General features: G+C 48.5%; 1 protein-coding gene across 2 annotated transcripts; it reads left to right on the top strand.

Annotated features, from left to right (window-relative positions):
- The first annotated feature begins 3,438 nt into the window (after positions 1 to 3,438).
- On the top strand, positions 3,439 to 12,569 carry LIPG (lipase G, endothelial type). Of its 2 annotated transcripts, XM_030470700.1 has the most exons (10): positions 3,461 to 3,715; positions 3,799 to 3,980; positions 4,811 to 4,990; positions 5,974 to 6,085; positions 7,234 to 7,458; positions 7,913 to 8,155; positions 8,631 to 8,751; positions 9,321 to 9,539; positions 10,408 to 10,500; positions 12,095 to 12,569. In XM_030470700.1, exons 1-10 carry the CDS (start codon positions 3,640 to 3,642, stop codon positions 12,114 to 12,116), a joined length of 1,473 nt encoding a protein of 490 aa, XP_030326560.1. In that variant the 5' UTR covers positions 3,461 to 3,639; the 3' UTR covers positions 12,117 to 12,569. The 2 variants fall into 2 exon arrangements, with proteins under 2 accessions (XP_030326561.1, XP_030326560.1); XM_030470701.2 differs by lacking the exon at positions 7,234 to 7,458 and having other exon boundaries at positions 3,439 to 3,715.
- Positions 12,570 to 13,035: the final 466 nt, after the last annotated feature.

Raw genomic sequence — 13,035 nt, forward strand, 5'->3', positions numbered from 1 at the left:
CCATTTTACCCTGGTTTATTATTTATTACTTATTATAATATCCAGAAATTCCGTCTGGGAGCCATGAAATCTCTCCCAGTGAAAAACTAATCAAAACTAGGAATTTCCCCTTAAAATTATTGGGCTTAATGAACTGTTATTTTCCAGGCAGCTCTGGGTGGGAGCCTTTTACCCCCCAGGCCACTGGGGTTACAGAGAGGTCAGCGCAGAGCCATACTCTTTGCATTGACACGATGCCCATCACAACAGCTCCTGAGCATCTCCCTGGACCTTTTGGCTGAAGCAGACAGGAATTATTTGATGTGCTTCTTCCTCGCTGTTGCTAAGTTATTCTCACTCCTACTGTCATTCTTGGAAGCCAGAGGCAAAGAGCAGGACCCCCCCTCCCGGGCACTGCACAGACAAAAGGAGGACATGTCTCCACCCATCAGAGCTTTACAATGGCAAGAGGCAGCAGCTGAATGCAAAGGCACAGGAGGAAGAATGAGAAGACGTCAGAGTGGCCGATGGTCTGGCAGGGCTTTGTGGGCACCAGGAATGTCTTTAAATGATGAAGCGTTTGGTGATGAGGCTTGGTTGATTCATTTCCTGCAGGAGTAAGGCCGGTCGTGGGCCCAGCAGCTGAGAAACCTCTGTCCTTTCTTTTTTAGGCCACCGCTGTTGGGATGCTGCTCCTTGATGGACCACACAGCTGCGGGAGAGGCAGCTCAAAGCCATGCTCCCTGGGGAGAAGCAGTTAGCGTCATCTACAGCCTCCTGAAACAGGAGCTGCTCAAATAGCTCCTAGAATGTGTATTGACTCTGCCGAGTCAGAAACGAAGAGGTTCTGGGAATGATCCCCAAGAGGAGAAGAGCAGCAGTCCTCAGCCACAACCTACTGTACGAGAGCTAGGAGAAAACCTTTTGGAATGGAATGGAATAGAAAACAGGACAGAACAGAACAGAACAGGACAGGACAGAACAGAACAGAACAGGACAGAACAGGACAGGACAGGACAGAACAGGACAGGACAGGACAGAACAGGACAGGACAGAACAGAACAGAAGAGAACAGAACAGAATAAAATAGAATAGCATAAAATAACATAGCATAGCATAGGATAGGACAGGACAGGGTAGGATAGGATAGGATAGGATAGGATAGGATAGGATAGGATAGGATAGAAGGATAGGATAGGATAGACTATACGAGACTAGACTAGAATGATAGGGTGGTTTGGGTTGGAAGGGACCTTAAAGATCATCCAGTTCCAATCCTCTGCCGCATTTCATTGCATCTCTAAAACTGCAGAAGCTTCCTGACGTGAGAGATGTAATTTCTGTCCATCAGTGAACCAACTGGGACACGAAATAAATCACAGTAGTCTAGTGGTAGCCTTGGCAGTGCTGGAGTAAAGGTTGGACTTCATGATCTTAAAGGTCTTTTCCAACTTCGTGGAGTCTTTGATTTTATTATTACAAAGAACAAAGAATCACAGGCTGGTTTGGGTTGGAAGGGGCCTCAAAGCGCATCCAGTTCCAACCTCCTGCCACAGGCAGGGACACCTTCCACTAGAGCAGGTTGCTCCAAGCCCCATCTAGCCTGGCCTTGAATATGGAATGGAATATTTCAGTTGGACTTCCGATGACCAGCTAGTCCAGCTGCCAGCCCATGTGGAATCAGGAGGCGACTGGGCTGAACAACACTTGCAGGGCTGCAAGATACTCTCCATGAAAGCACTATTGGAAAGCCAGATCAGTTCTCCCATTGATACCTACTAGTGAGGGCTGAAGCAACTCCTGTGCCTGATTTCTCATGTTTCCCTTGCCATTGGCTGGTTTTAGGCCTTCATCTCTTCCTCCTCATCTCTGCCCATCATTTGCTGCGCCTCTTCCTGCCTCTCCCTTGCTGTTTTCATACACTGCAGACCCCAGAGGCTCTTCCTTGCTTTCTGTTGTGGGTTTGGAGGGAAAGGGAAGGAGCCACGGGGCTGAGGAAAGGGAAGAGACCATGTCCCAGAGCATCTCCTCTTCTCCTTACGCTGTGTGCAGTGAGACAGCAGCAGAAAACAATAAAATGTAATCTTACGGATCAGTAGCTTATGGATCAGGCACTAAAAAAGTGGGAATAAAAAGCTTTTCACAACAGAGGGTTCAAAACTATTTATGGCATCGCTAACCTGACTGTGGAAGCTGGTGGGCTGCCAGCTGGGGTTGCCCCACAGGGAGCATCTAGTGCCTGTTGGGTCTGTAGAATCCAGAGTGTATAGGACTGTGGGTGGATCTGAAAGCCCCAGACCCACACTAGCACCTGGGTGAGGCAGTGGGCACAGCACAGGAGCGCTGATGGCTCACACAGCCCTTTGTGGTGCTTTGCGTTGCCCACCTGAGAAACCAGATTCAGTGGAGCTGCCTGTCCCTGCTGGCTCATTGGGTAATGGTGGTGGGGACCCACAAGTGACACCCTGCCGGATCACACACCCAAACACGTACGTATAGAAATGTACATAGACATGGACATTCTTACTGTATCAGCACCAGTGCGGCAGCAGGGCCAGGGCAGTGACTGTCCCCCTGTGCTGGGCACTGGTGAGGCTGCACCTCGAATCCTGTGTTCAGTTCTGGGCCCCTCACTACAAGAGAGACATTGAGGTGCTGGAGCGGAGCCAGAGAAGGGCACCGGAGCTGGTGCAGGGCCTGGAGCACAAGTGTGATGAGGAACGGCTGAGGGACCTGGGGGGTTTAGTCTGGAGAAGAGAAGGCTCAGGGGGGACCTTATCGCTCTCTGCAACTGCCTGACAGGAGGATGGAGCCAGGAGGGGGCTGGTCTCTGCTCCCAAGGAGCAAGGGACAGGACAAGAGGAAACGGCCTCAAGCTGCACCAGGGCAGGTTTAGATGGAGCTGAGGAACAATTCCCTCCCCAAAGGGTGCTCAGGCATTGGAACAGGCTGCCCAGGGCAGTGCTGGAGTCACCGGCCCTGGAGGTGTTTAAGATGTGTAGAGGTGGCACGCAGTGATATGGGTTAGTAGTAGCCTTGGCAGTGCTGGGGAATGGTTGGACTTGATCATCTTGAAGGTCTTTTCCAACCGAGTTGATTCTATGATGCTATATACATATATATGTACATCTATTAACACATATAGGCATAGGCATGTTACCTGTACGTACACATACACACACACACATGTACACGCACATACATGTACACGCACATACATGTACACACATATACATGTATAAACACCCCCCCTCTCCCCTAACCTCCCCTGTCCCCCTCCCTTGCGCTCCCCACACGTGACCGCCTCCCCCCCCCCCGACGGCGCGCGGCCCTTCCATTCATAATTCCCCCTCGACGTCACGGAGGGTGTGACCAATGGGAGCGTCTCTGCGGGCCGGCTCCGGCAGGGACCGCCCATCGTGCCACGAGCACCGCCCCGCGCGGGGCCTTAAAGGGCCCCGCCGCCCGCGGAGCAGCGCCGCTGCCGCCCGCCCGTCGGTGTGTCCGTCCGTCCCTCCATCCATCTACCCATCCATCCCTCCATTCATCCATCCCCCCATCCATCCATCCCTTCATCCCTCCATCCATCCACTCACCCACCCACCCACCCACCCATCCATCCATCCCTCCATCCCTCCATCCATCCATCCACCCCGAGCGATGACGGGGCTCGCCTTCCTGCTGTGCGCCGCCGCGATGTGCTGCACCGCGGCGCCGCCTGCGCTGCCGGCCCGAGGTGGGTGAGCGCGGTCCGTTCCCTGCGGAGCGGGTGTCCCCTCTCCTCCCCGGCGTGACGCCTTGCTCTGCCCCGGTTTGCAGATGCCGCCGTCGCCGAGCAGCCTGCGCCGACGGCAGCCAAGCCGCGGGTGAGGTTCTCCCTCCGCTCCGCGTCGCACGCCGAGGAGGAGGGTTGCGCGATCGCCGTCGGGCAGCACAAGTGTCTGGAGGACTGCGGGTTCAACGTGACAGCCAAGACCTTCTTCATCATTCACGGGTGGACCGTAAGTACGGAGCATCGCGGTGATGCTTAGTCTTCTGTCCATCCGCTTAGAGAGTGCAAGTGCCTTGTAAATGCTCTGTGGGTCTAGAATGTGTGGGATTTGGGACAGTTTTGCATGTTTTGAGCATTATGGTCTCTTAGTGGCTGTGCCTGAGGTCCCTGGATCATTTAACTTGAGTTGCACTCGAGAGCCCTGTGAAATCACCCAACTCATCCACAACTGCTCAAAACCACATCACACCTGTATAACATGAACGTAGTAAAGGGAACTTTGAGATTTTTCCCTAAAACCCACCTAACTAACCCCTGTGCCGGTGGCACATAGCTCGACACACATGTTTAGCCTTTCTGTAATAGTAGCTGTGCTTCTGCAGCCTTGACTTCAGCTACAAGGTCTCTTTGATAAAGAAACGGAGGGCAGACAGACTTTACCAAGCTTTCTTTACCAAGCTTTCTTCTGCTTTGAATTCGATGTGGCTGAGCATGTGGCACCAGGGGACTTAACTCTACCAGGGCTTACTCAGTGCCAGGGCTGGAAAATCGTTTTGCAATCCATCAGAATATCTGAAACCCTTGAGAAAAAAGGGAGATAAGGTGACATGTAACACATGCCTCTCCCTCCTGCCTTAACCAGCAAGGTGGCTGATTACACCCAGAGTCTCTCAAAACCTGTTTTTCTTACACCATTAGTGCAGTGCTGAGGAGTAGTGGGCTTGCAGAAGAGCAGCATGCAGCTGGAGCAGGCTATGTAAATGATGTGCAAATAACCCAAGTGTGAATATGTAATCTGGGTCCCATGAGATGGAAACTGACACCTGGATCTCCTTCTAGATGAGTGGCATGTTTGAAACCTGGCTGGGCAGCTTGGTATCTGCTCTCCAGGAGAGGGAGAAGGATGCCAATGTGGTGGTGGTGGACTGGCTTTCCCTCGCCCACCAGCTCTACACCGATGCTGTGAACAACACGCAGATTGTCGGAAAAAGCATAGCGAGGCTGCTTGACTGGTTACAGGTAACGCAAGTTAAGAACAGCCTCTGTTGTAATGCTCCGTGAGGGATGTTGCACAAGGGAACAGAGCATTCACCAGCTCCAGCGCTCATGAGCTGGTGTAATCCCAACCCCGAGGCTTGGCAGGGTGATGGCTCAGAGCTCAGGTGTGTGCTGGCGCGAGAAAGTGCTGCTGTGCTTTCCTGGAGACGCTGCCTTGCGGCGCGCTCGGGTCAGTGGTGTTGAGGTGGACTTCCACAGGAGGGACACCTTGCACTAGAGCAGGTTGCTCCAAGCCCCTGTGTCCAACCTGGCCTTGAACACTGCCAGGGATGGGGCAGCCACAGCTTCTCTGGGAAAAGTCTGTGCCAGCGCCTCAGCACTCTCACTGTAAAGAACTTCTTCCTTATATCCAACCTGAACTTCCCCTGTTTCAGTTTGAACCCATCACCCCTTGTCCTACCACTCCAGTCCCTGATGAAGAGTCCCTCCCCAGCATCCTTGTAGCCCCCTTCAGACACTGGAAGCTGCTCTGAGGTCTCCATGCAGCTTCTCTTCTCCAGGCTGAACAGCCCCAACTTTCTCAGCCTGTCTTCATATGGGAGATGCTCCAGCCCCTGATCATCCTCGCAGCCTCCTCTCAACTTGCTCCAGCAGTTCAGTTTCGGAATCCTGCTTGAGCAAGTTGGGAGTTGGGCATTAAAAGTCAACCTTGGCTTGGCAAGAGGGTGGAAAAGAGAAAAGGCCCATGGTGCTGCACTGGAGTCTGCAGCCAGGACAGAGGTCTGCTGCCCAAAGAGTATCATAATTGGGGTTGGAAGCTGGGTACTGTGGCTGGGGGCAAATGACAAGTGCCATCCAAACCCTTCAATATGTCTTGCTGAAATAAGCGTGAAGCATGCTTGTCTCCTCCCTCCCTCCATTCACTTCTTAGAATTGGACTTCATAGTCCTGCAGATGCCCTCAAAAACAGGGGAGAAAATTATCACATCTTTTTTTCCTTGCAGGAGAACCCGCTCTTCCAGCTCGAGAACGTTCACCTGATCGGGTACAGCCTGGGCGCTCACGTTGCTGGCTTTGCTGGTAACCACGTCCATGGGACGATAGGCAGGATTACAGGCAAGTGGCTTTTTAACCAGTCTCTTACCTTCCCTTAGTAGCAGCGAGTTTCCCCGAAGAGGCTCATTTCCTGTGTTGCTGCGACTCTGTTTTGAGCTTGTACATTCAGAAATGACAAGTTTCCTACCTGTGGCAGGAGCGGGGAGCACGGGCTCCCTTGCATGAGGAAGTGTCTTAATTTTGAACCCTTAAGTGTGTGTGTGTGGGTCAATGAAAAAACCTTTCAGAGGATAACCTGAGCATTGAACCCACATGTAGCTTCAAATATACTTAAAACAAGCCCAGCTCAAACTCTTACTATTCAAATCCTAAGCCTCTGAGTGATACTGGTTTTCGTAATTACAGCTCAGAACTAATGGAAGTGAGAGCTATTGGGTGCTGTTTGTCCTGTAGGATGTTTGGCCAAGAAAACCCAACCCAAAAACCACCAAACCCAACCCCTCATTCTGAAAATATCTTGGAGAGAATGCTTCTGACTCCAGAGGAAAGCTGATTTCAGCACGAGAGAACTTAAAGCATGGTACAAGGGGTTGCGTTAAGTGCTTAGATGTGACACTGGCAGTGAGGATTTCTCAGAGCCTAGCAATAAACATGTGTATTTAGTTAAGCAGAGGAAAAGGAAATAAAATTCACTTAACAGTCAAGTTTGGGAATGGCTCAGGAGCGCAGCTTCAGTTGGGGGTGAGGCTCAGAGGTTGACAGAACCTCCCAAACCCATCATGGGATCTCAGATGCGGGGATTACCAGGCTGCTGCTTAAACTGGTATTAGTCTCTCCACATATCCAAGTCTGAAAATAGACAAAGCCAAGGCAGCTTTGGCTACCACTGGTCTCTGTGTGGTGCTAGACCTCTTCTGGTGTTCTTCACTGTGACCTAGCAAAAACTCATTGCTTCTGACAGGCAATCTGAAACCATTGCTGTAGAGCAGACTGGTGCTACTACAGAGTTGTATTGCACCAAAAGTGGTATAGGACATTTCTTCCCTTGTTCCTTGAGCAAGCCCACGGTGAAGAGATCTTGGGGAACAGCATCGACAATGAGGCATCAACAATGTTAGCAGAGCTGCTAGCAGCAGGCTCCTGGCTGTATTCTGCATGAAATAACCCAGTTTCTTACCTGGCGTCTTGCATACTGTCTCTAACACCAGGTTTGGATCCGGCTGGCCCTATGTTTGAAGGAGTGGACCCTAGCAAGCGCCTCTCCCCCGATGATGCTAACTTTGTGGATGTCCTTCACACCTACACAAGGGAAACGCTAGGTGTTAGCATTGGGATCCAGATGCCTGTAGGCCATGTTGACATCTACCCCAATGGGGGAGACTTCCAGCCTGGCTGTGGTTTAAGTGATGTCTTGGGAGCAATTGCGTATGGGAGTAAGTTCTCATTACTTACTTTGCCTCTGGTCAGTGTGCACTCCTCACAAATAGACTTGGGTTGATGCTGGGGGATGATCTGATTTACAAGAGCAGAGAAAACTATTTTTTCTTTCTAAATTGCCAGTACTGCTGGAGGTAGTTGCTAGAAACTAGACCTGCTTTTAATTCTGAATTAGCATGTTCTCACTCTAACACCTGATCATGAACTATGGTCATTTTACGCTGGGTCTAAAATCCTCTTTAAAGCTTTCTTCCTAGTAGAGACAAAATGAATGGTCTTCTTCAAGTGTCTTCCACTAACCTCTTGAATTGCTGCTGTTTGGAAAACGTTCACGTTTGGCCATGTTCACTCATGTTGGCCTACAAAAAGGCATAGCTCACTGTATCTTGCCAGCTGGTGGGGTGGCAAATGCCTAAACAAAATGTTTCCTTTGTAACTCTGCCTCTCCAGCGATTGGTGAAGTGGTTAAATGTGAGCACGAGCGGTCTGTGCACCTCTTCGTGGACTCCCTCGTGAACCAGGACAAACAAAGCTTCGCGTTCCAGTGCACCGACTCCAGCCGCTTCAAGAAGGGCATCTGCCTGAGCTGCCGGAAGAACCGCTGCAATGGCATCGGCTACAACGCCAGGAAAACACGGAACAAAAGAAACAGCAAGATGTACTTGAAAACAAGAGCTGACATGCCGTTCAAAGGTATGCTTCCTTCTTAGAAAGAGCACAGTCTCCTCTCTAAGAACAGACTCCAAAGTCAGCGTTGGGAAGACGTAGAAGTGGAAGAGTAGCATCACCTTAAAGCAGTGCAGCACCAGGAGTTAGTCTTTTGCTGTTAGCTGGCTGCATTGCTGCCCTGTGGCATTACAGAGATCCTTCCTCCATGTAAAATCAACATGACTCTGGCCATAAGGATGCTCAAAAGAGCTGAACTAAAGTATACATATGTTATACTTGCAAGACCACTCCAGCCTTAGAGCTCCCCAGGGTGGACCTGCTGTTGTTGTGATGTAAATATCAACTCTGTAAACAGTAAGGGCAAGAAAAAGCAATTGATGATGTCTCCATAAAGAAAGGGTTTAGCCTTTGCCAGACAACACTATTTCACAAAGAGCGATGCTGAGCAATGTTGTCTCTTAAAGTTGGTTCCATCTACGCTCTCCTTGTTTCTCTCCAGTCTACCATTATCAGATGAAAATGCATGTCTTCAGCTACCAGGGCTTGGGAGAGGCTGATCCCACTTTCTCTGTCACCCTTTATGGCACCAGTGGAGACTCTGAACCGCTCTCTTTAGAAATGTAAGTAAGCTGGCCTGTGGTGTTTAGCTAAGGAGATACTGGGACTAGGCAAGGTGGCATCATTCTTTTTCCTCAGGTAACACTAGCTCACATCCAAGCCTAGCAACCTTGCTTCGTCACCATTCAAAACACTTTTCATCCAGTAATTTAACTTATTGCTGAAAAAGCAATTTGATGCTTTTTCAGTCCTCTACATATTAGCCTTCATGGCTCATTGTTGAGGTACTTTGTTCTGCTTTCCCCCCCTCCCTACCATTTGGATGTACTCTGAAATCACCCAGATCTCTGGAGGCACTGTTGATCTCCTTTAGCCTCTCCCACAAGAAACACAAGGCATGAAATTCACCTTTAAGCTACAGAAGGATGGCTGAGCCAAATACATGATGCATTATATTAAGCCAGGTATCTGAACTTACTTTCTTTAGTGTAATCAGTGATTAACCGGTGACAGTTGAACGTGGAGCACTTGATAAGCTTCACAGGGCTCTGTTTAACTGCTTACATGGAATGAATGAGCATCTGGCACGCTTCCATAAGGAAGAAATGTCGAGTCCCTGCTTATCTTTCAGGCTTGATCAAATTGGCCTAAACGCTACTAACACCTTCCTGGTGTATACTGAAAAGGACATGGGTGAACTTCTGAAAATAAAGCTGACCTGGGAGGGAACATCGCAGTCATGGTATGACCTATGGAAAGAGCTGAAGAGCTACTGGTATCGGCCTGCGAAGCTTTCCCAGGAGCTGCATGTCCGACGTATCCGTGTGAAATCTGGAGAGACACAACAGAGGTAATAACTGTGTTAGATTGCATGGGATTTGACAGGAAACCTCAGCTCGAAGGAGAAATACTCAGAATCTAGCAGAAAAAGTTAGGGGTTTGAACTTGGTTGGTATCCTGAGTTGCCTTTTACGAGACAGCTAATGCTCCCTTGTAGTGTAGGAGGGTGGGTTACTTGCCAGCATGAGGTTCCGAACTAGGCTTTAAGCAAAACCAGTCACTGCACGTCAGATCTGGGATGTTCTTTTGCTTTATTTAGATACTTCGATGCTGTCCTGCCTGCCCTTGGGGGCTAAATTAGCCTACTTCAAGATGGTTGAGATTGTACCTGAGGTTTAAAGTACTGACAGCACCTAAAATACTGAAACATAGGTGGGCATGGCTATTACACTATGGCACAACAAGCTAGATCTAAAACTGCAACTGGTAACATGGTGACACCAGCTCCTTAAGCACTATAGTGCTCCTCAGATGTCTGTAACTGGAAAGCTACCTGGACAACCAACAAAAAGCTGCCAAGCATGTAGCACTGCACTCCCAAATCTCATGTTAATGATCTATCAGAGAACAGCAGTTGATATTGACGATTTCCCACATTTCTCAAAGCTTTCTAGAACATCTCCTATCATCTGTAAGGTAGTTTTGCGTCCTAGTTTCTACAATCTATGAAACATAGGGGTAGTAGAAGCAAGGATTCCCAAATAAAAATTAAAGTAGGAAATAAAACAACCATTCAACAGGCTAATGGTGTATCAAGGTGGTCCACAGGAAGGATGCCAAATCAAACAACTAGAATTAGCTACAATCTGTATTACATGTTATTTGCTAATCAGGGAGACAATGGGTACCTTCTCTTGACTTCTGATTCCTCCTTTTAGGTTTGCTTTCTGTGTGGAGGATGCCCAGCTAACCAGTATAACCCCTGGTAAAGAGCTCTGGTTTGTGAAGTGCACAGAGGAATGGCAAAAAAGGTAGGAAAAAAATCAGCTAAGAGAAATCCTGTCTGATGCATGTGGCTGTGCTGGATGAGTGGAGCCAGATTTTTAGGGACTGTTTTGTTTAGATTCCTGGAACAAATTCTTCTTTCAAAAGAAAGTTAATAAATTCTAGCCCAAGATTCCCAGCTATTACAGTTAATTTTCATGTGTGCCTTAAACTGTCATTAACTAGGTGATATTCTCAGTTCTGGTGATGGTTCATCATCTTGTACCTTTACATGCTTACTACCAAATGAGTATAACACAATCCTTAGGCCTAAAGAACCCATCTGCTTCTTGTTATGTTAGATGCTCAAAATGAGGTACTACCACTTGCAATAGTGCAGAGCTAATTAGGAGCACCTATTAACTGCCCTAAAAGCAGAAGAAAGGTGGGAGTGCAGGGCATTGCCACACAGATCTTTTCAGCATAGTAGAAGACCTTGAGCTGCTAAGAAATCTCTTTTGAAGTTTGAACTCAACAGCATGAGCAAGACACAGCTGAGGTCTTGCCCTGGTATTACAGTAATGACTCCTTCTGCTTCATCTCCAGCTACGCTAATCTCTTCTGGTTCAGGAGAGTGCAAATTCGGTCATTGACAGAGCATCTCAGCCTTGCTTAACATCTTTTCAGACACCTAGGATCAGTCCTCAGAGCATGAATTGCAGTAAATCTGGTCCTAGCAGTCTCAGCTTGATTGCTTCAGGCTGCCTCTAGTCATGTTCTGAATGAATCCCTGTTCGTTTGACTAAATGATAGCCTCCTTCAGATGAAACTCAGCCTTTTGTCCTCTCTCTTAAATTCCAATTTGTAAACTTAAAGCTTTGTCACTTCTAATCTGGAGACAAAGCGCATGTTAGGGCTAGCAAAGTGCTGTGAAAGTTGTGCTTTGCACAACCCTCTTGGGCAGCAATGCTCAGCTCAGAAATGCGAGCTGGTACTGTTCCAGCTTTGGCAAAACCCATCAAGCTGTGCTACATACAGTAGCAAGCAATTCTGTGAATGAAGCCTCTGTGCAAAAACTTGTTGCTCTGCCACAAGACGTGAAAGATCAAGTAAACATTCCTGCAGGTACAATAAAAGGCTGGTGTGATATGCCTCTCGGTAACCCCCATAAAACAGAAGTGCTGGCAGATGTGCCCTTCCTGCTTCCTCGTGGAGCACAGCTTTTACACAAGGCAGATAGGAGCTCCAACTCGTGTTTTCTAGGAAATGATCCTTCTTCCCAGAGATCACGAGCAGTTACTTGCTCTTCACTCTCCATTCCTGCCAAGTCACTGCATGATTATAGTTCACTACTTGGAGACTGAGTCTGCACACATCTGTTCACCCTGGATGGATCTGAACAGGCGGAGTCTAGCATCAAGACCTGTAATTTCTCTTTGCAGCCTACTTGTGTGCATAACGTCTGCTTCAGGCTCTCACTGAGCAGCTACTGGGCAAAGTGCTGCTTTGTCAGAGTAAAATACCAACCTGTACTGTCCAAACCTGTTCTTAGTGTCCCAGAGTTTCTTAGGAATTCTTTGTTACTCCTCCTAACTTCTGCATTTAACTACATTTTTTTTTTCCCCTTTCTGTTTTTCCCAGATCTGTTTCAAATGTGCTCTGAAGACTTCTCTAAAGACACAGCTAGGCAACCTAGATGACCGCAGAGGTGGCAAGATGCTCTGGCAAAACTCTGGCTTGGTAACACTTAGAGCAACTATCTCTTGAGGATGCAAGAAACTGAGAATTGGTGGAGTGTGGTCCTAGACCTAGAATAACTAAACCGATGTTGTCCCTTCCCCAAGAAGCCTGGTTTGTGCATTTAACCTTACCCTGACCTGTTACACACTGCATTTCCTGCCCTGCATTTCCCATTAACTAGAACTATGGATGAGATCTTCACAGATCTAGACCTCAGCAATGATCTACTGGTCTGCCAGCCAGTGGAGCTGAGAAGATAACAAAGCTAACTGCCCATCACACTGTTGGCAACAGAGCTGGCAAAACCAGATTAGCATCTAGCGTAGAAGTTAATGTGGGTCCAATAGCACTATGGGCTATGGAAAGATGAGATCAGCACAGGTCAAGTGTGTGGGGATATTCAGGGGAGGAATGGGGATAAGCACAATGCCACTTAGCTTCAATTTGTCCTTTACTTGCCTTAAAAATAATCTGTTCTGTACCTGGCCGATATTTAAATCTCTGTATTTTACCTTATAAGAAGATGGTACTCTGTCCTCACTGCACCTAGGGCAGAACATGGTGCAGATGGCAGATGATGATGTTGGCAGCTGCTCTTTGCTCTGGGTCAATGTCTGCAGTCAGACTACCCAGTCCCACATGTTGATCTCTTTGTGAGAGGCAAAAAGCAGCTGCCTTTCCACGGATTGTAAGGGAGGAGGAAGGTAATGAACCGTGATTGCTTCAGGAGAGCTTTGCACCAGTCCTTTTAACTACTGAGAATGCGTTCACCTCTGTCCAGGTGCTGCTGTGGTAGCAGTGCACAGTTAAGACCTTATTTTTTGGGGAATTATTCAACTGAG

The sequence above is a fragment of the Strigops habroptila genome, chromosome Z (genome assembly GCF_004027225.2).
Source record: "Strigops habroptila isolate Jane chromosome Z, bStrHab1.2.pri, whole genome shotgun sequence".
Taxonomy (NCBI): Eukaryota; Metazoa; Chordata; class Aves; order Psittaciformes; family Psittacidae; genus Strigops; species Strigops habroptila.

What these genes read in the sequence shown, in the direction of transcription:
- LIPG (XM_030470700.1), top strand. Translation starts at nt 3,640, where the DNA reads ATGACGGGGCTCGCCTTCCTGCTGTGCGCCGCCGCGATGTGCTGCACC. An exon ending in TCATCATTCACGGGTGGACC is followed by an intron (nt 3,981 to 4,810) that starts GTAAGTACGGAG and finishes ATCTCCTTCTAG; the next exon opens with ATGAGTGGCATGTTTGAAAC. An exon ending in ACAGAGGAATGGCAAAAAAG is followed by an intron (nt 10,501 to 12,094) that starts GTAGGAAAAAAA and finishes TGTTTTTCCCAG; the next exon opens with ATCTGTTTCAAATGTGCTCT.